Source organism: Kogia breviceps, chromosome 19 (assembly GCF_026419965.1).
Source record: "Kogia breviceps isolate mKogBre1 chromosome 19, mKogBre1 haplotype 1, whole genome shotgun sequence".
Classification (NCBI taxonomy): domain Eukaryota; kingdom Metazoa; phylum Chordata; class Mammalia; order Artiodactyla; family Physeteridae; genus Kogia; species Kogia breviceps.
In genome coordinates this window covers 45,710,323-45,730,671 of record NC_081328.1, presented here as the reverse complement: position 1 = coordinate 45,730,671, position 20,349 = coordinate 45,710,323, and the positions used below count along the sequence as shown (strand labels likewise).

The window sequence follows — 20,349 nt, the reverse complement described above, 5'->3', positions numbered from 1 at the left end:
CACAGTAAGAAAAAAGAGGACGATGATCTGAGTAACAGTGAAGGTGCACCAGGAACGTGTGACCACAAAGCAGATGGCATAGTTCCGCAGTATTACAAAATGAGAGCAGAGATACTAAGAAAGTGATACAGTTATGGAAGAACAGCATAAGTCAGAAATAGAAAAGCCCAGAAATGTGACAGCCAGACAGAAGGAGGTTGTGAAAAGATTGCCTCCAGACTCGGGAATGAATTAGAAAAAGAAAAAAAAAAAAAAAAGTCAGAAACGGAGACTAAACTAGAAAAAGAACAAAAGTAAATAGACGCCATGGGAAACAGTGTTGGGAAATAAATGGCAGAGAAGAAAAAGTCAAGTGTGAAGAGATAAAGGCATGGTGACAAATGGATAGATGTGGAAGATAGGCAAAGAAGATCCAGCTATGTGTAGCTGGAGCCCCCATTTCATTACCTGCTGCTGCTGACAGAGTCAGAGGTTTAGACAACAATTTCTTCTTCCTCCTGTTTCCACAAGTTGGCTGGGTGGCACCCTTAGGCTGAGCTTAGCAGCCTGTTAGCCACCCACAGCACCAAGGATCCCTACCACCCCCCATAGAAATGCCAAAGAGGCCACCCTGTGGTCAGATGGCCAAAAGGCTACAAGGGAAACCAGGAGCAAAAATGCTGAGGAAAATATGAAAATGCTGTAACCATTATGTTCCATTTGTGTAAGTGACTGACCTGGGTTAGTTTGACTCCTTTCCACAATCTGCCTCGTCTTGTAATTTGCAGTCAATTATTGATTACCCATTTTACAATTATCCCAGCTAATTCTTAGTCCCAAGCTGATTTCGTCCTTCCACCCAGCATGCTTCAGAACATCCCCATATTCTTGGGAAAAGGAAACTTCTGATAGCAACATCAACAAGAATGCTACAAATCACATAAAACTCACAGTGGCCCTTGTCTGGAGGTGGGTTACTACTCTAAGTTTCTCCAGGAGCCCCCTCCCTTAGCACCCACCCCTGGCCGTGATGCCAGGCTAGAAGAAAAACTCAGTCCTGTGTACAGTAGACACAGTCCTAAAAGTCCTGGAGGATAGGGATCCATATTCTTTGAGATAAAGGTAGAGAAAGAAGTGGGGGAGAACCAGGGGAGGGGCCCCATGAGCATAGCGGGACAGCCTCTTTCCTCCTTCATCTCCCTCCTCTAGGCTCCTTCCAGGTGCTCCAGTAACCCTCCAGAGCCCTGTAGGCGCCCCTTGTCCCAGCCCCGCCCCTGTTCCGCCCCCTCGTATCAAACAAACACATCACTACATTAGAATTTGATTTGGTATCACACAGAGTACGTGGGAAAAATACAAAGATCAACTACAATCCATGTCCATCAGCTGGAAGGACGAGTCCATGAGCTTCACATGTGTCGCTTTCTGTTCAAATAGTCATTTCTTCATCACATCCCCCTCTCCCCCAGATTTTCCCCCTGTTCCGTGCCCTGGGTGCAAACGGCCTCCTCATCGAGTATGAAGACATGTTTCCCTACGAGGGCCACCTGAGGCTGCTGAGGGCCAAGCACGCATACAGGTACCCGAGCCGCCAAGCAAGGCGATGCCTCTGCAGAGAAAATGGGGTGTGTGGGGCGGCAACCTGGAAGGGAGGGGAGGGCAGGCGAGAATTGAGCAACAGCAGGACAGTCCTCTTCTGTCTTGTTAAATGCATGTCTTTAATCATAAAAATAAAGCATGTTCACTGAAGAGAATTTGGAAACGTTTAAAAGAAAATAAGCATCAGCTATGATCCCCCACAAGGAAGCGCTGTGATCTGTTTCAGTCTTGTCTGGGTGTGAAGTGCGTGGAGGACACTTTGACAGGTGTCCATGCAGGGGAAGGAGGGCTGCTCTTTAAGGCGGGATCTTCACCAGGAAAGTGAGGATTAAAGGGGAGAGGATCAGAATCAGTGAAGTCAGATAGTGTGGTCATGGGTGCACCCCACTTGGCTTTAAAATTATGGGTATCCATGTAAATCAGTAATAAATAGCCCAAAAGAAAATGGGCAAAGAACATTTTGATCCCCCAAAAAGAAAGAAAAATAACCAATAAGTATATGATAGTAATAAAATAACAGTGAAATGCCATTTTGGCTACCAAATTGGTGACGCTTTTAAAAAAATGATAATGCTCTGTGTCCACGAGGGTGAGCAAAAGCAGGCCTCCTACCGGTGGGCTGGAAAGCAGCCCGGCTGTTCTGGAGGGCAGCTCAGCTCCACGTGGTAGAACTCCCAGCACGTACGTGTGGGTGGGAAACAGGAACGGCATGAACCAGAGCATTAATGTGGTGAGATGGCGGAGGTATTCGTGTTTATTCCTACAGTGAACACGTTTTGTTCCTTTGTTTTTGGAAGTGAAAAAGGTGCCAGGGTTCCGGTGAAGCTTGAAAAAAGTATATTTAAAGACAGAACTTTATATAATCAATTCATTTATAGAACTGGTTAACTTTAGAGGTGGTTCAAACACATACGGAAGTTGAGGTAAATTCACAAATGACAACTCACGGTGGAGCAGGCAGTGGGCCCTTCCAGGACGGCGTCCTCAATGGCCTCAGCGATGGAATGCTGGCCTGAAGGGACACTCCCACCGGAATCTTGAAACTCTTCTTTTTTCTTTCCTCTATTAAAGGGATCACCAGCCTTTTCTATAAAGGGCCAGACAGTAGATATTTTAGGTTGTGCAGCCCATCTGATCTTTGTTAACAACTGTTAGTGGGGCAAAAGCAGCCACAGGTGATAATAATGAGTGGGTGTGGCTGTGTTCCAATAAAACCCTATTTGTGGACACTTGAAGGATGAATTCCATACGATTTTCACATGTCACAAAATACTCTTCTCCTGAGTTTTCTCAACAATTTTAAAACATGGAAACCATTCTTAGGTCACAGGCTGTACAGAAACAGGTGGTGTGTTTGTTCTCAGGCCAGTCTTCCCACCCTTGCTCTAAAATATGACTGCTTGTGTGGCCTAGTTTCTTGTAAAATGACTTTAGCCTCTTGTCGAGTTTGAGTCAGAATAGCTGGTACTATTCTCACAAGAAGTAAACTGTTACTTGACATAACAGAGCATCGTTTTCCTAAATTCTAGCGTGGGAGTCTTCTCTGAAAGCTTAAGAATATCCGTTGGGCTTTTCAGAGTTAGCGACCCTGCTAGTTTCCGCAGTAGACTCCCCCAGGAACCTGATGAAGGGGTTTGGGGGGAGCCTGAATGGAAGCCTGTGTGAACCTCTCTGGGTGGTCTTGGTCTCTCTAGCCCCTCTGAAATCAAAGAGATCCTGCATCTGGCCACACTGAATGAGCTGGAGGTCATTCCCTTGGTGCAGACATTTGGGCATATGGAGGTAAGTGGGAGGAAGGAAAGTTACCTGGTACCCAGGTGTGGGGTTCAGGGGTGCGTGGACGGGGCCAGATACAGGCAGGTTGCAGCTCAGCATTGTACAGAGAGGCTCTGTGAACAGCTGAGGAGCTCGGAGCTCTAGGTGGGAGCACCCTCTGTCCAAGGAGGGGAGGGGAAGAGCTGGATGGGGGGCCTTATTCCCACAGAGCCCTGCAGACTGGATTGTTTTCCTTTTTAATGTATATTCATCAAAGTATTATTGTGCGAGGTGAAATACAACATTAAGAAAATGTGCTTTCTAGGACTTCCCTGGTGGTGCAGTGGGTAGGACTCTGCACTCCCAATGCTGGGAGCCCTGGTTCGATTGTGCTGCCAACGTGGGGGGCCCGGGTTTGATCCCTGGTCAGGGAACTAGATCCCACATGCATGCTGCGCCTAAGAAGTCCGCATGCCTCAACTAAAAACAGATCCCACATGCTATAACTAAAGATCCTGCATGGGCTTCCCTGGTGGCGCAGTGTTTGAGAATCCGCCTGCCGATGTAGGGGACACGGGTTCGTGCCCCGGTCTGGGAAGATCCCACGTGCCGCGGAGCGGCTGGGCCCGTGAGCCATGGCCGCTGAGCCTGCGCGCCTGGAGCCTGTGCTCCGCAATGGGAGGGGCCACAACAGTGAGAGGCCCGCGTACCGCAAAAAAAAAAAAAAAAAAAAAAAAAAAAAAAAGAAAGATCCTGCATGTCGCAACTAAGGATCCCACGTGCCGCAACTAAGTCCTGGCACAGCCTAAATAAATAAATAAATATTTTTAAAAAAATACTTTATTAAAAAAAAAGAAAACGTGCTTTCTGTGTTCTCCTTTTTCACTTAATGTTGAAAATATCTTCCCAAGCTCCTATGTGATCTTCAAAAATACTTTTCACGTCTGCCTCAGATAAGGGGAAGCAAATTAAACATCATACTGATTTGATGGCTCTCAGGCTCCGTTTAGATCTATCAGCAGTCCTTCCCCCACATCTTCACTTTCACTTCCAGTGATGGTGCTTTCCTTCCTGTTCAGGGATTCTCTTCCACCATCTGCCCTCCAGCTCTCTTGGTGGACTCTCCCTGCTGTGCTCTCTGGGCTCCGGTCCTGACACGCTCTCGTTACCCACAACGCCCTCCTCCTAAACCCTACGGCCTCCTGGTCCCCGGCTCTGGCTGTGCCTGGCATCTTCTCCGTGTGCTGTCCTGTAGCTGCACTGGACTTGGCTGTCCCCATGGCACCTCTCTAGGACCCTCTACTCACTTCACACTCCTTCTCTGGACAAAGCCATTTCCTCTCCTGCTTCCCTTTCTTGTCCTCAGTGACTCCCAGGACCCCCGTCTCTAGTGCAGACCCTGGGTTCTAGTCTACAGTTGTCTGCTTGGTGTCTCTGTTGAGAGGCCCCTTCCAGCCTCAGAGAGGGGCTGTACCATCCCCAACCCCCGACTCCATCTGCATTTCCCGTCTACTGTCAGGTCCTACCCTTTGCTCCTCTGCCTCCTGAGTCAGCATTCCCTCCGTCCCACTGTCACCATCCTTATCTAAACTACTGCCTGACCTGCTGTAAAGTCCTCCAGTGGGTCTCCCAGCATCACTCCGCCCATCCCCACCCCGCGCCCTGCTCCCCATCACAGCTGGTCTGAGCGCCTCAAGTACAGCTCCATCGTACCACGCCCTCCTGCTCCTTAAGTGGCCTTGCTCTGCTCTTACGGTGGATTCGTCTCCTGCGGCTACCATAGCAAAGGACCACAAACCAGGTGGCTTAAACTACAGACATTTGTTCTCTCACTGTCTGGAGGACAGCGGTCCAAAATCAAGGTGTCAGCAGGGTTGGCGAAGATTCTACGTCTGGTCACTTGCATCAGGATACCCTCTTCAGCAGTGAAGCACAGTTCAAGGATTTTGTGCATTTCACTTTCTGAACTGTTGAATTTTTAAAATTCTTTGTGTATTCTGGACAAAGTCTTTTGTTAGATGCGTGATTTACAAACATTTTCTCCCAATCTGCAGTTTGTCCTTTCATTCTCTTAACAGTGTATTTCAAAGAGCAAAAGTCTTTAACTTTGTTGAAGTCCCGTTTATCAGTTTTTCTCTTTGATGCATCATGCTTTTGATGTCATTTCTAAGAACTCTGCCAGTCACCAGGTGATGAAGATTTTTCCTGTTTTCCTCTGAAGTCTTACACTTGAACATTGTTTGTTTAGGCTTATGATCCATTTGGGGTTAGTTTTTGTGTGAGGTGTGAGGTGGAGGTTCATTTTTCTTGCATGTAGTATGGCACTACTTGACCAATGGTGCCAACACCATTTGTCAAAAAGACCGTGCTTTCTTTGAAATTTGGTATTGCCTCTGCACCTTTGTCAAAAATCAATTGACCAAAAAAAAAAAATCAATTGACCACATTTATGAGAATCTATTTCTAGACCCTATTCTGTTCCATTGATCTATGTGTTATCCCTTTGTCTATACCACATTATCTTGGTAGTTATAGCTTTATTGCAAGTCTTAAAATCAGGTAGTGAGATTCCTCCAACTTTATTCTTTTTCAGAATTATTCTGGCTATTCTAGTTCCTTTGCCTCTTCATATGTGTTTTAGATTCAGTTTCTCTATGTATCTACAAGAAACCTTGCTGGGATTTTGATGGGGATTCTGTTAAATCTGTAAATCAGTTTTGGCGGAAAATTACCTCTTTACTGTGTTGAGTTTTCCAAACCACAAACGTGGTATGTCAGCCATTAATTGTCATTCCCCTAAATTTGCCTTTTAGGTTACGATGTGTCCAGGTTTGGGTTTCTTTGCCTTTATCTTCCTTGGAGTTTGATGAGCTTCTTCACTTTTGTGAAGTTTGGGGCCATTTTTTCATGTTCTTTTCTGTCCCCTTCTCTTCTTTTGGGACTCCTTTGCTCGTGTGTTGGTAGCTCGATGTTGCCCTATGGTCTCTGAGGCTCTGTTCATTTTCTTGCACCTTTCCTCGGTTACTCAGATTGAATAATTTCTGTTGATCTTTTGTTCCAATCACTGACTCTTTCTTCTGACATTTCAAATATGCTGCTGGGCCCATTGAATGGATTTTTTTTTTTTCCACACTGCGTGGCTTGCAAGATCTTAGTTCCTTGACCAGGGATTGAACCTGGGCCCTTGGCAGTGAAAGCGCAGAGTCCTAACCACTGGACAACCAGGGAATTCCCCCTGAATGGATTTTTAATTTCCCTTATTGTAAATAGTTTCCTTTAATTCTTTTTAAAATTATTTTATAAAAAAGTCATTCATTTATTTATTTTTGGCACGTTGGGTCTTTGTTGCTACACACAGGCTTTCTCTAGTTGTGGTGAGCGGTGAGCTACTCTTCATTGCGGTGCGGGGGCTTCTCATTGCGGTGCCTCCTCGTTGCAGAGCATGGGCTGTAGAGCACAGGCTCAGTAGTTGTGGCAGTATGTGGGATCTTCCCGGACCAGGGATCGAACCCATGTCCCCTGCATTGGCAGGTGGATTCTTAACTGCAGCGCCACCAGGGAAGCGCCTCCTTTAATTCTTGGAACATATTCATAATAGTTTCTTTGAAATAATTGTCTGATAAATCCAACATCTAGGCCCACTCAGCATCAGTTTCCATAGAACTGTTTTTTCTTTGAGTCTGGGTCCCACTTTCCAGTTATTTGCATGTCTCAATTTTTGGTTGAAAACTGGACATTTCAGATCATATGTTATAGCAAGTCTGAATTTTCCCCCCATGGGTAGTTGTAAGTTGCCTGGATTTAATCTGTCTCCCCAGCTGTGTGTGGCCACGGATGCCTCTGTTGTTTTTGTATTCTTGTTTTCGGGTTTTGCCCTCGGGGTCACTCTTCGGTCTTCACAGCTGATGATTCCGCAGGGTTTGGGTGGTGGTTGTGCCCGAACCCATAAGGCCCCCCCTTGTGCCACAGGGGTTGGGGGGCCACACTCAGGGTTCAGACAGTTCTCAGTCTGCCGCGGCTTCTGCTTTCCACCCAGCCTGCTCGGGCCCCCAGGTGTGTGTGGCCCCAGCCAGCCGGTGTGTAAGGAGAACATGTGTCACCTCTGCAGCCCTGTGGGGACCGCAGAATTCAGAACAATTTGCCACTTTTACTGACAGGTCCCCAAAGGCCGGGTTTACCCACAGCCAGCCATTGTCGGGGGCGGGAGCACCTAGGCAGAAGCTGCAGAATCTGTTTTTACCCAAAGTTATGGCAGCCTTTCATGAACACGCATTTCCCAATTCGTTGTTCACCTTTGGTTGGTTTCTGGAGCCCCGAAACAGTCGTTTTGGAAAAATCATTCCACTTTGTACTGTTTTGGGGAGAGGGTTTGCCAGCCTCTTCACTTGAGCAAGAAGTCCACCCGTGTGTAATTCTGTTGTGAAGGGAAGCTGTATTTTCCGTTTTCTCATTCAGCCCAGTTAGAGTTTGAAGGGAGAAGGGCTGTTGACCAAGCAGCCGGGTTACTCAGAGACCTGCCCGCTTGGCACGCTGGCTCTGGTCCGCGGTGCAGCCCCGCCGGCCCCTCGGGGGACTCTAATAGATGCGAGGCCATCAGGACCCAGAGGCAGGAGCCGGACTTCACAAGCTCCTCCCCAGGGTCACCAGCTTTCCTGTTGTCTCCCCAGTTTGTGCTGAAGCACGAGGCTCTCGCTCACCTCCGGGAAGTGGCAATTTTCCCCAACACCCTGAATCCCCACAAGGCGGAGTCCCTGGCACTGGTTGGAGCCATGATTGACCAGGTGATGGCGCTGCACCCGGGCGCCCGGTGGCTCCACATCGGCTGTGACGAGGTGGGTGCCTTGCCTCGCCAGCAGGCAGCTGCCCCAGCTCTGCAGCAGCCCCATTTCTTCACCTCAAGGTCACCTCCCACCTCATGGGTTCTTCTCTTAAATAGAAAAGTAGTTCCGAGGATAAAGAAGTGCTGGCCGAGGAGATGTCCCCAAGTGAGGGCCTTGGTCCCAGCTGACGGGTGATCTCGCGCCGGCAAACCTGCCGAGCCAAGCAGGGTGCAGTGGGGTGCAGGCACCCACGGGACAGCAGCAGAGCAGCCCCTGGTTATGGCACATTCATGTCCTCTGGGTCAGTGTGGCCGTGAGTTTGAGCCAGTTACTTTCTTCCGTTTGAAGAAGTGCAGTTTTGGACTGGGAGAAAGGAAATACCACTTTAGGGCCGTGGAGCACTGGCTGGAAAGGTGGTTCCCGGGGGTGCCCTCCTTGTCCTTGAGAAACACAGTGGCCAGGAAGATACCGAGCCACCGAGCACAGTGACCCAAAGGCCTCTGCTCCTCTGAGCTTGGGCATCTGAGCTGGGATGGTGGTTTGTAGACATTTTATCCCAGAGCTTGATCCTCTTCTTCAAAAAAATCTCTTTTTTGTAGTAAAATACACATAACAAAATTTACCACTGTAACCACTTTAAAGTGAATAATCCAGTAACTTTTAAGTCATTCTCAGTGTTGTGCAGCCCTCCCCCCGGCTACTGCAGGACCTCTCATCTCCCTGCCCCCGTGTCCGCCGCCCCTGCATCCATCAGTCTCCTTTCCATTTCTACGTTGCCCCCCAGCACCCCATAAACGGAGTCCTGCCCCGTGCGTGGGCTTCTGTCACTGGGCACCTTCTGCAGCATGGCTGAGTGACGTTCCAGCGTGTGGACCAGCCACGCTCTCTTTATCCATCTTGTGTTGTTGGACATCTGGTTATTTCCACCTTCTGGCTGCGGTGGAGCCCCACAGCAGCCTGTGCCCAGGCTCAAGGGAGTCTTGAGTCGAGGTTCGGGTCTCGGTGCAGAAGGCAAGGGCACCCTTCACTGTCTCCTCCCTGTGGGCAGCTGCCCCGAGAGTCTCCCAGGCCACGGCGTGAACCCGTGGGTGAGGATGGGTGGTCCTGAGGCAAACTCACCTGTGTCTCCTCACAGGTCTACTACCTCGGAGAGGGTGAGGACTCAAGACATTGGCTGCAGCAGGAGCCCAACACCAGAGCAGAGCTGTGTCTATCCTACATGGAGGCAGTGGCCAGCCACGTGCAGGCCCGGCACCCCACCACGACGCCCCTGGTGTGGGACGACATGCTGCGGGACATCCCCGAGGACCAGCTCTCAGGTTGGCCGGGCATGGCCCTGGGGGGCCAGCCACGCTCCACAGGGGGCTTCCTGGTGCCATGAGGGGAGGAAGGCGAGCTACTCTGAGCCCCTGACTGTCAAGGAGAGACCGTGTGGTAGATCCGTACCAAAGCTAACTCCAGACCATCCTGTTAGGACCGTTTCTCACGTGAAAATGCCATTCCCCTAAAAGGCCTCCTGGAGTCTTGCCAGGAGTACTGTTGTGAGAGATCTGACCCAGAGAGCAGCACGAGGCCCCGAGGGGTGCTGGCCATCAAAAGCCGGGGGTGCGGGGGTGGGGCAAGGGTCCCTGGTGATGCTTGAAAGCTTCCAGTGCTTCTAGGGGCCTCAGCCTCACACACCTGCATGGCCAGCCCTGCAGGGGCCTCTACTGAGGTTCACACTGGCTGGTGGAGGGAAGCAGTGGCCCCCCAGCCCTCCGGGGCCCAGCCTGCCTGAGGCTCTGGGGTGAGACAGGGAGGTCGTGGCCCACGCCTCCACAAGGCCCACCCAGGTGTCCTCGCTGCAGCCTCTACCACATGTGGCCACTTGGGTTTTAATTAATTATAATTAAGTCCACTTAGCAGTACGTTCCTGTTGCACCTGGGCCGGCCCCGCGTGCAGACAGCGTGTCCCCCTTGAGGGAGCTCTGGGACCGCTGGCCTGGGACTCCCCCCTGGCAGCTCCAGCAGTATCCGGTCACTTCCAAAGCCAGCTGGCCTTGCGGCTGCGGCATTTACAGCCAAAATCATAGCATAGTATTGAGTCTGTACTTAAATCCATTTTAACGCAAGAAGGGAGAGTTAGAGGGACGCGCCCTCACAGCCTCTCTCCACCCCCAGCATCGAGGGTGCCGCAGCTGGTGGAGCCTGTGCTCTGGGACTACGGGGCCGACCTGGACGTCCACAGCAAGGGTCAGTACCAGAGCAGAGCCCGGTGGTCACGGGCTCCTCCCGGTTTTCCACCTGGACAGGTGTGTGTTTTGGGCTTCCCAGCTGCACCTCCTCAGGGTCTGCCACTTACATCTCTCACTTGCTCACCCAGTGCTCCTCATGGAGAAGTACCGGAAGAGCGGCTTCTCCTGGCTCTGGGCCGCCAGTGCCTTCAAGGGAGCCACGGGGGCAAGCCAGGCCCTGACCCCCGTCGAGCACCACCTCAGAAACCACATGCAGTGGCTGCAGGTGGCGGGCAGCGTGCCAGTGGACACGCTGCAGGGCATCATCCTGACTGGCTGGCAGAGGTGAGGCCATGCAGGCCCCGGGGACATTCTCGGGGCCGGCCTTTCCCGGGAGGGTCCAAGCGGCTTCCGTCACCTAGGACACACCGCCGTCCTCGGCCCATCCAGTCTGGGCCTCAGTCCTTCCCGCCATTCGGTCAAGGGGAAGCAGCCGGCCCTCTGAGGAGGGTGTGGAAGGATCAGCTGCACAAAACAAGCCACTTTGGGGTCAAGCCCCTCGCACCACACTCTGCAGAGGGGACGCTGCTTGGGGTGTTCATGGCCCTAGGGCACTGGCCCTCCTGGCCCATGCCCTGTCCGAACCACCTGTCTCTGCCTGTTCACCCCGCCCTGCCCCGCCGCCCGAGGTCACGTTGGGAGAGGCATGAGGACAGACTTTGGCTTGTTTAGGATTTCACACCATTTGGAAAGTAGAGCTACAGGTAAACCCCTGGTCCCAGGCAAGTCCTGGCCTCAGGTCCCATCCTGAGGGGGAGGCCAGGTGGCCCTGACACCAAGAGCAGGAGGCCCTGAACCCACAGGAGGTAGCAGGAGGCTGGGCTGACCCACTGGACCTCAGCCCTCACTCATAAAGTTGAGTCAAAGGTTAACTTAGGGATTTCAGGGTGGCAACCACAGAGCATTAAGCTCAGGCAGGTCACTCTGGGTGGGGTTCCTGCAAAGCCATGGAACCTTCCGGAAGCAGCAACCGCTCTGCAGAAGCTTCTAGATCCCTGTCCTGTCTCGCAGTGACTCATGTTTGAGCATCTGCTGTGCTGAGCGCCCCTCTCCCACGGACTTAGGTATGACCACTTCTCTGTGCTGTGCGAGCTGCTGCCCGTGGGAATCCCGTCCCTGGCTGTCTGTCTGCAGGTGCTTCTACATGGTATGGTCCCTTGCTCCTTCCAGGAAGCCTAGTGCCCGGGGCCCCCAAGTGCCACCTCCTTGGGGCTGGACTGTGGTCTTCCAACCGGTGCGGGGGAGGGGAACACACCCATGGCCCCGGCTCAGCCACCCACCCACCCCACTGCAGCCCGGGTCTTCGAGCCTAAACCCAAGACACTGACCAGGAAGTTAGGGGGACATGCCCCGCAGGCACAGTGAACTCACAAGGAAATTCATGGATAAGGGTGCATGAGAGGGTCCGCCTTTGCTGCATAAATATCCTGAATACCCAGTGCTGGTGGGTGTGGCCCCAGAGGGGCAGCTCCCTCACTTCTGGTTCTCGAGGGAGCAGCCAGGTGTGGGCATAGATGCTTAGAGACAGAGGAGACCAGCAGGCAAGGTTGGTGACAAGGCCCCGGTTACATAAACTGCATGTTATATGGGACCAGGTGGGAATTTAGGTAACAACGTATGTGATGTTGGCACAGAAAAACGTCGAGGTGGTTGAGGAAGGTGAGGACTGAAAAATAAACACTTTGTATTGTGCTGAGCTACAGGGAGGTGGAAGGACAGATAGTGGGACTCTGGCTTATCCTTTTTTGAAGTGTCAGTTCTGAACTCTTTGGGGAGAGGTGCAGACAACAGAGCAGATGCCTGTGCTAGTAGGAGTGCGTTGGCCTTGGCGCTCCTTCCCCAGGAGGCAGGCAGCACAGAGCCTCCAGCGTGTTCTCACGTCCCCACCAGGCTGCAGTAGCCTTGGGCTAACCCATCCCTGAGGTCAGCATGTGCCCATCTGGGCCTGGCCAGCGGTCCTTCTCAGTTGCTTTGCTGACCACCCATGCCTGAGGGCCAGCAGGTCCAGCCAGCACAGAGTCCAGGCCACCTCCTCCTCCAGAGGCCCCCTCCAACCTCCGTCTGTGGTTGGTTTTAGGAGGCTTTGCCGAAAACGTTAAAGCAAGAGTGGAGAACTTTCTTGGGACTTCGAGCTTGGAAGCAACGGATTTTAGGAGGTAACACCCTCACCCCCAGCCCTGCCTGTCCCCTCATATTTGGATGCATCCTCAGCACGGCGGCTCCCTGTGCAGTGAGAGGGCCGGCTCCTTCCCTGGCAGTGACATCTTGAACCTCATCACACAAGTCAGCCTCCATCTGTGCAGCTCCGTGGATGCGCTGCTGGAGAGGGACAGGTGAGTGGGCAGGGGAGTGACCCCCCACCTGGCAGGGTGAGGGCCAGCCAATCCTGCAAGAAGACTTTCTGGGCGGAAAACAACTTTTTAAAATTTCTACCAGATTTTCAAAGGTCTTATTTTACAACCACCGAGCCTTACGAGCCACAGTGTGCCTACCTGTGTGTGTGGATTTGCCCCCAGGTATGTGACCGGATGGTTCAGCCCCTACCATCGCAGGCGGAAGTTCATCCACCCCGTCATGATCCAGCACATCCAGCCCCAGGCGCTCAGGTAGCCCACGCCCCTCCCAGCCGTGCCCATCCCCGAGGCTGCCCACCCTCTATGGCATGCTGGCAGCTTTCTGGACAAGCTTTCTAGGTATTGCAGCCGTGGATTCCTAGGTGACTCAACTGAATCAGCTGTGCCTTTAGGCTTTAGAAAAGCTGGGGCGTTCCTGCCTGAGAGGGTGAGGGTCACCAGATGCCCTGAGCAGGGTCCAGGGCTCACCATAGAAGCAGACTGCCTAGGGCTGATCCTGGCCCTGCGGCTGCATGTGTCACCATGGGGACAGGGTCCCAGCCAGCCCTCCCCAGTGCTCTCCTGGCTCTGAGAGAGGCCAACACAGACTGTCCCCACTGAGTATAAGATGCAGTCAACTGTCAACAGGTTCATGCACCAAGAAATACCCTGCCAGCCAGTTGTGAAGTGCCTTCTAGTTTCAGAGGTCAAACTGTGACAGTCATTCACTTATTCCCAACAACCCTATGAGGCTGGTGCTAACGGCCCTGTTCTATGGATGAGTAAACCGAGGTACGGGATGTACTAACCCGTGGGGTACTGGAGGCCATGAGGTATGCCCCAGGGCCCTCGCCAGGCAGGCTCACTGCCTCCTGGTCCTCAGTCTCCTGGCCAGGTGGAGCGTTCTCGTGGGGGAGCTGGAGGCTGCCCTGCAGCGTGTCTTCTACCCAGACGCAGTGGAGGAGTGGCTGGAGGAGAACGTGCACCCCAGCCTGCGGCGGCTGCAGGCTCTGCTGCAAGATCTGGGTGAGGCAGCCAGCCCCAGGCCCGACTCGGGTCAGGACCCCTGAGGGGAGGGGGCCAAGCTCAGGCTGTCGGCCTCCCTGCACCCTCATCCAGCTGCACCCGGCCCCACGTGCACCTCCTGAGCCCTGGGCAGCCGTGCCAGCAGACAGCGCCCACAGAAACAAGAGTAAACATGGAAGGAAAAGACACTCTGGGCCTATGCAGTGATCAACATTAGAACTTTAATTGTTTCAAAATAAAAAGGAGAGTGGAAGCCAGAAATCTGAAAGACTGTTACTGGCCCTCACGATGGTCTGGAGACCCTCCTCGCCCAACCCAGCCCTGGGAGAGGGGAGCTGGCCAAACACCCTCCCTCCTCCAGCCCAGGGGCAAACACACAAGAAACCAACCATAGCTGTTTCACACCTTTTAAGAAAAAAGTATTTTAGGTTTAACCATTTAGAAACCTAACTTTGGCATGTTCAAATGACTGTGTGCCCAAACTAAGGGCTGGCTGGTGGCCACCACTGGTAAGGGAGAGGATCTCATTTCTCTGGAGTTCCCTGGAAGTTGCTGTCTCTCACCCAGGCAGCCTCAGAACCCTTGGTCCATGCACCCGTTCCCAGGTGCACAGCCTCATGGGTCCCTCACTCAGAGGTGCTCTGGGCACCTGGAGAGGGACTGTACCTCGGAGGAGCCTAGGTTCAGGGAAAGCAGGAGAAAACTTAAGAGTGCAGTTGAGGGTCAGTGTGGCTGGCGCCCAGACTCCATGAGGGTGGCTGCAGCCAGCTGCTCAGGTGCTGCTGAGGGGCAGCCATGAGCCCAGTGATTCTGGCCCCAAACACACAAGCCCAGTGCCAGAGTTCAAGAGAAGCTGGGAATCTGGGTTCTGAGGGATGGGTCCAGGTTTTTAAATGATGCACAAAGCAAGAAGAGAGAACTTCTGCCTACACTGGGGGCAGGGGCGGGAGGTTATCCTCTCTGTGAGAGCCTGGCTGCAATCCTGTCTGGACTCGAGATGAGCCACATGAGTGGACAGTGGTCTGGGGGCATGGAAGCCTCAGGAGTGGCTGCCGCACACCAACCAGGCGTGCCCCTTAGCGTCCACCCTGAGCCCTGGCAGCTCCGTAGGCAAGCACCTCACTTCTGACCACTAAGGACGTCCGACTGCCGGGAGGGACAGGCACGGGGAGCAGGGCAGATGGGATTCCCGGAGATGACGTGTGGCGGCAGCATCCTCAGAGCCTAACCCAGCTGTGGGCCCTGCACTGGCCTGCTGGAACCTCACCGCAACCCTCAGGACCTACCTGGTCTTGGCGAACCTCCCAACCCAAAGAGCTCAGCCCTGGCCCTCACACCCTGGGACCCTGGGTGTTCCTCCTTCCCATTTCAGAGGCCTTGAGCCCCCCACAGCTAGCACATCTGGCCTGTCCACACCAGGCTGCCGCCCCAGTGGGCTGTTGATTCCAGGAAGAGACAGATCTGAGGCCTGTGCCCTCTCTGGACCCCTTGGAGCCTGCAGAGAAGGTCCCACTGTGGTTTCGCTCAGAGGACAGAAGCAAGCAGCAGGAACGGCTGAGGGTCCTGCCCTGGGGCTTCCAAGGACACAGCCGGGAGCTGAGGAGGAGGACTTGTAGGCGGCCCATCAGTCCTGCTGGGGCCCCACCAGAACCAAGGCGGGGGTTCCGTGGAGGTCAGCTCTGGTCCTCGGGGCCATCGACCTCACTGTCACTGCTCTGAGACAGCTCCACGGGACTCTCAAGGCAGTGCAGCTCCAGGAAAGTAGTGATGAGCTTGGCGATGGCTTCCACATCACTGGTCCAGACGGGCACAGGGAGGAAGGGTGGGTTATTGTGACAGAGATACTGGCCACCCCGCAGCAGCCACAAGACCATACCAGGCTCACCCCAGGTATCTACCTCCAGGGTAACCCACTAGGACCCAGCCTCTTCAGTCCTGATCCCCACCCTCACCTGACCCTAGTCCAGTCTTCTACGCCCAATGGGGACCCCTGACCTCCCCCTAGTGGGTGGTGGCAGGCCTGCCCCCCCCACCGGCCTCACCTCCTCCCCCACGTTCCTGAGGCCTCTCTCCATGCCCTGCCATGCTGGGAAGTCCCTGGGGAGGACCACCTGACTGAGGGCAAGGGGCAGCCCTGGCCAGTCAAGTCACCTGTCCTCAGCTTACCTGTGGTGGCCCATGACAGCACTCTGCGTGAGGGGGTGGGAGAAGCCCGTGGCAAACCGAAGCACCACCACGTAGCCCTTCCCGAAGTACCGGACCTTCTCCTCCTCCACGTTCACGTCCCGGATGTCACTGAGCAGGACCACCACTGTGGGCAGGGCCCTGTCAGTGGCCGTGTCCCCCACCCACCCTGCCCCTCCCAACTGGGTGCTGGCACAGTTGCTTCGGGGCCACGATGCAGAGCATCACGTCACGCCGTCATGAAGCAGCACGTGTCACTCCATGTCTGAGGCTAGGCTCATGCCGAGACCCTGACCTTAGATGTCACAGGTCAGTGACCACGGTGCAGGATTGTGTGGCTGCTGGCTAACGTCCCGTCTGGGTGAGAAGGAGTGTCCAGCAGGCCCACTGTTGCCTTGAAAAGCCCACCCTTTTTCTCAGTCTAACACATCAGGGGGCGCCTAAGCACAGTGCTGCCCAGCTTTCTGCTTCGTTTTCCCCAACTGCTGGAAAATGCCTTCCTGGTTTCTAGTGGCCAGTCACTGAGCTGGGGGCTGCCCAGCAATTTCCTTTGGGCCAGGGCACGTCTGGGGTGCACAGCGTCCACGAGGCAGGACACAACCCTGGTCACTGAGCGGCCAGCTTGGACCCAGCCCGTTTCCAGGCCTCAAGCCTGCTTCCTGCCATCACACACAGAGGCTCGCCGCCCTCCGTCCATCCCAGAGTAACCTGTGTCCTGTTCACTCCCCACGCCTCACCTTGATCATGGCCTGCTCTGCAGAGAGTCAGCAGCTTCCTATACAAGCTGAACGTCTTCAGCACGACCTTCCCGGTGCTTTTATTGAAGATGGCTTCCTAGAACGCCAGCCACAAGGCAGTCAGCTGGCTGCTAGCCAGTGAGCCAGCCCAACACACACAGACTTGCCAACTGCGTCCCCACCCTCACCAGAGCAAACGCTCAAGGAGGCGGCTCCTCTTCCTTCCCATCCCAGTCAGAACCCCAAACCCCTGCAGCCTGATCCCTCCAGGGGCTGGGGTGTGAAAAGCAGGAGCCTCTCCTCTCTGCACTCAAGAGAAGTGAGCACAGCGGGCAAGGTCATCAAACGAGGGACTAGAGAGTGGCAGTCAGAGAGCAACACGTGACCCAAGGGACACGTGAAGAGGGACAAAAGGGAGGTGAGGGAAGTGGCCTTGCCCTTCTATTCTAGGAGAACTTCTGGGAGAACAACAGCTTTAGAGGATTCCTTTGCCTAGGGATGGTCACAGACAGGCAATGTCCAGAGGCCAAGTCCAGCTATCCAAAAACCACTAAGCTCAAGTTTCAGGATGGGGGGGCATTAGGCCCCTGGAGCCTTTCTTCCTGCTTTAATTCGCACTGCAGGGAAGCCCAGGAGCCCAAAAGCCTGGGCACCCTTCCTGTGCTGGCCTCACCTCCCAGTCCTCCAGGTTCTGCACAGCCACGAATAGACAGCCCGTGACATAGAAGAGCTTCCAGCCCAGACTATCTGGGGAGCAAACACAGGAGACAATCAGGTGAGGGAAGGCAGCAGAGGGGCAAAGGCCAACGTGCCCAGAGATGGTGCCACCTCCCCAGCACAGCTGCTTCCCAGACCGAGGGCAGGAGTGGCACCTGGGGGCCTGGCTTGCTGCCCATGCCTGCAAGGACACCCCACCCTCGCCATGGCCACTGTGGGCCCTGTCACTTGGGACAGGACGTGCTTTCCCAGTTTTGCCCTCACTCTCCCCTGGATGTCTACTCGTGATGACAATCACGGCACGGTGAGTGAGAGCAGAAAGGTGGGAACGCTTACAGGGAGCTGCTGAAAGCGCGGATCATCCCTGCAACAGAACGTGAGGCAGACACAAGAGTGCCTTTCTGAAGAATATTTTACGATATATGAAAATGCTGAAGATATAAGTGAAAAATGTAAGCTGCCTGGGACACGCCAGCACATGGAAGTGGGCCGCATCCACAAACAATTTAGAGGCAGAGGCAGTCCCCAAAGCCATGCCCTGGCAGATTACAAATGATGGGCTTTCCTTTTTTCCCTCTTCCAATCAGCTGAGGTAGTTCCTGGGGGGCAGATGATGCATCTCACCTCCACTGTAGTAGGCAGCAGCCAGGCCAATCGACAAGATTCCTGCGAGGAGAAAGCAGGTACCTTCCCATTGGGCCACCACCAGCCCAGAGCCCAACTCCTCCCAGGACCCACAGACCCAGGTAAGCAGCCCCTTCCCATTGCCAGGGATGGCTGAGGGCAGGGAGCAAGAAGACCACCAGGCTCAGAAGTAGGGGAAACAACTGGGAAGTCTGTTCAGAAGAATGTTCTACACCAGTCACAGTATTCACTGGACACATGTCTATGTGAGGTTGCAGAGCTGACGGGGGAACCAGAAAGAGGAACCTGATGTGGGTTTTACCCACTGACAGCACATTGTGTGGAATGAAGAAAAGACTGAAGGTAAAGAATCACAACTTGGCACATGAGACAAATCAGGCAGAGTCCTGGGAAAGAAGGCCCAGAGCCAGGCTGCTGAAGGCACAGCAGCATCTCCCCCACACACCTAGGTTCCAATCAACATGGTGCAGCTGCCCAGGGAGCGCAGGGCCCTCCAATGGGTACTGACAGGGATGGAGGCCAGGGCCCCCGCTGCCTGACTCCTCACTGTCTCCATCACGTGGGCCCTGACATAAATTGATACCTGGGACTGGGTGTATGAAAACAAGCAAAAGGGGAAGTATGGGGACCTCAGAAGAGCATGCAAAGTATTAACCAAAGGATGTTCAATGGTGAAAAAAGACAAGACAGACACACATCATCTGTAAAAGCACGTGTAGAGGATAAAAGTTGGAAAGGCACAATAGTTGACATATCTTGGGGTAGTAGAACCACGGGAAAATTTAGTTTAATTTTCATCCTTTTTTAAAGTTAGATTTTTAACTTGAGGAGAAATATGAACATCCTTACCAACCAGCAGGGACCAGGACCTGATGCCTGGAGCCCTCTTCAGATGGAGGCAGGAACTGGTGCGTGTCTCCACCTGCATATACATCCCTGGAACGTGCTGCCACAACTTTCAACAGGAGACTGGGGGGCTGGGGAAGCAGACAGACAGCTGGAGCCCTCGAGCCACTGCCAACAGACAAGAACCCCAGCTCCTCTCCAGAACAGGAGGCCAGGCTGCCCAGCCACTACCAACAGACAAGAACCCAGCTCCTCTCCAGAACAGGAAGCCAGGCTGCCCACTAGCAAGGCCCACACAGGCTCAGGAGCCAGTCAGCCTGTGCTGACTGCAGTCTCTGTGGTCAGGCAAATCACTTAATCCCCCAGAGACCTGTAAGGAAGGTTCTTCTCTGCTCAGTTGTAATGGTTGCACTGGGGCTTTGTCTCCTGCTCCGACTCACAAAGCATCAACAAGCACTTGATCATCACCTGGTCCCTTCCTACCTGGAAACCTCAGTCTCTTGGAAACCGTTAGCCCCCAGCAGGCTTCAAACTTCCGGCACCCTACCGGAACCTACCAGAACACCCTCATTTCCCTGTGCTGGCCTCTGAAAAAGGGAACTGAAAGTCTCATCATGGTTTGAGTCTGTACTGGCACTGACCGAAAAAGCCAGCTCTGCGGTCTCCTACAGCCGCCGAGAAGAACAGTCTGCACCCAGCGGAGGGAGCCGAGGGAGCGGAGGGTCCGGAGAGTCCACAGAGCCGGATTAATGAACAAGTCAGCAAAAGGGATTGATCTTCCACACGTGGAGGATTCTGCCCTGCACGCTGCATTACGCTCGCAATGCTGGCTCCAGGGACCCCATTCTCGGTAGCTTTTCAGATATTCCCTGTGAAGTCAAGTCAAATTTCTGACAACAAATAGTGAATTCAGTTCACACAAACGAAGCCAGGATCCTGGAACATCACCGGCTCCTTCACCTGACATGCCTCATCTGTCTCCACGCGCAACTCTGCCGCCCGTGGGGGCGAGATCACGCCTGTCACCGGCATAAGCCACCTTGGACACGCCCCGCTGACCCCCGCGGCCACACCGGGCGCCCCGTCAGGCTCGCGCGCCGCCAGGCCTCCGGGGCATTGAGCTGGGCCGGGTCCCGAGACCGCGCTGCCGGCAGGACCCCGGCTGCGGGAGCCACCCCCAAACCCACCCCGTACCTCCCACCCGCGACGGCGGCACGGTCCGTCCACCGGGGACACTAACCTGCGGGTGCGAACGCGGACGCGGGGAAAAGTCGGACCGCCAGGCTTCAGGACCCGCCGGCCTCCGACTTCCGGAGCTGCGGGCTAAGCCGGCTGACTTCCGGACCCGCGGGGGTGGATGGGACAGCTGACTTCCGGGCCGGCGGTGGCGCCGGCTGGCGCTGACTTTTGAGGCCCCCATTCAGCCCTCGAGGTG

The 20,349-nt window shown here is 54.1% G+C and overlaps 2 protein-coding genes across 22 annotated transcripts in view; one reads left to right on the top strand and one right to left on the bottom strand.

Annotated features, from left to right (window-relative positions):
- The window catches only part of HEXD (hexosaminidase D), an 18,619-nt gene extending 4,573 nt beyond the window's left edge, over positions 1-14,046 (top strand). For 3 of the 12 annotated variants that reach the window (XR_010838248.1, XR_010838249.1, XR_010838247.1), the window contains exons 5-16: positions 1,449-1,558; positions 3,273-3,360; positions 8,001-8,165; positions 9,289-9,472; positions 10,314-10,385; positions 10,516-10,711; positions 11,491-11,573; positions 12,504-12,582; positions 12,658-12,759; positions 12,943-13,032; positions 13,408-13,551; positions 13,643-14,046. Coding sequence is in view for 9 of the 12 variants with exons in the window: in XM_059046936.2 (XP_058902919.1) it covers positions 1,449-1,558; positions 3,273-3,360; positions 8,001-8,165; positions 9,289-9,472; positions 10,314-10,385; positions 10,516-10,711; positions 11,491-11,573; positions 12,504-12,582; positions 12,658-12,759; positions 12,943-13,032; positions 13,643-13,829 (1,356 nt within the window). In the remaining 3 variants the exon portion in view is untranslated. The remainder of the gene's footprint in view (positions 1-1,448; positions 1,559-3,272; positions 3,361-8,000; positions 8,166-9,288; positions 9,473-10,313; positions 10,386-10,515; positions 10,712-11,490; positions 11,574-12,503; positions 12,583-12,657; positions 12,760-12,942; positions 13,033-13,407; positions 13,552-13,642) is intronic. The other 9 variants (XM_059046936.2, XM_067021590.1, XM_067021591.1 and 6 more) reach the window with 4 other exon arrangements.
- On the bottom strand, positions 13,987-20,349 carry CYBC1 (cytochrome b-245 chaperone 1). Of its 10 annotated transcripts, none has more exons than XM_059047021.2 (8): positions 20,155-20,253; positions 19,556-19,783; positions 18,918-19,045; positions 18,048-18,089; positions 17,380-17,453; positions 16,707-16,803; positions 15,952-16,096; positions 13,987-15,579 (listed from the first exon to the last, which is right to left on the bottom strand). In XM_059047021.2, the coding sequence occupies exons 3-8, from the start codon at positions 19,000-19,002 to the stop codon at positions 15,459-15,461; spliced, it is 564 nt and encodes a 187-aa protein (XP_058903004.1). In that variant the 5' UTR covers positions 19,003-19,045; positions 19,556-19,783; positions 20,155-20,253; the 3' UTR covers positions 13,987-15,458. The 10 variants fall into 10 exon arrangements, with proteins under 10 accessions (XP_058903004.1, XP_066877702.1, XP_066877700.1 ...); XM_067021601.1 differs by having other exon boundaries at positions 18,918-19,082; positions 20,155-20,248; XM_067021599.1 differs by lacking the exon at positions 19,556-19,783 and having other exon boundaries at positions 17,380-17,449; positions 20,155-20,349.

Bases quoted from the DNA above. Each gene is read 5' to 3' on its own strand.
- CYBC1 (XM_067021599.1), bottom strand. From the start codon at position 20,334: ATGGGGGCCTCAAAAGTCAGCGCCAGCCGGCGCCACCGCCGGCCCGGA. The intron at 16,097-16,706 runs GTGAGGCGTGGG...CCCTGCCCACAG, and splicing joins CAGAGCAGGCCATGATCAAG to TGGTGGTCCTGCTCAGTGAC. The intron at 15,580-15,951 runs GTAAGCTGAGGA...CGTCTGGACCAG, and splicing joins GCTGTCATGGGCCACCACAG to TGATGTGGAAGCCATCGCCA.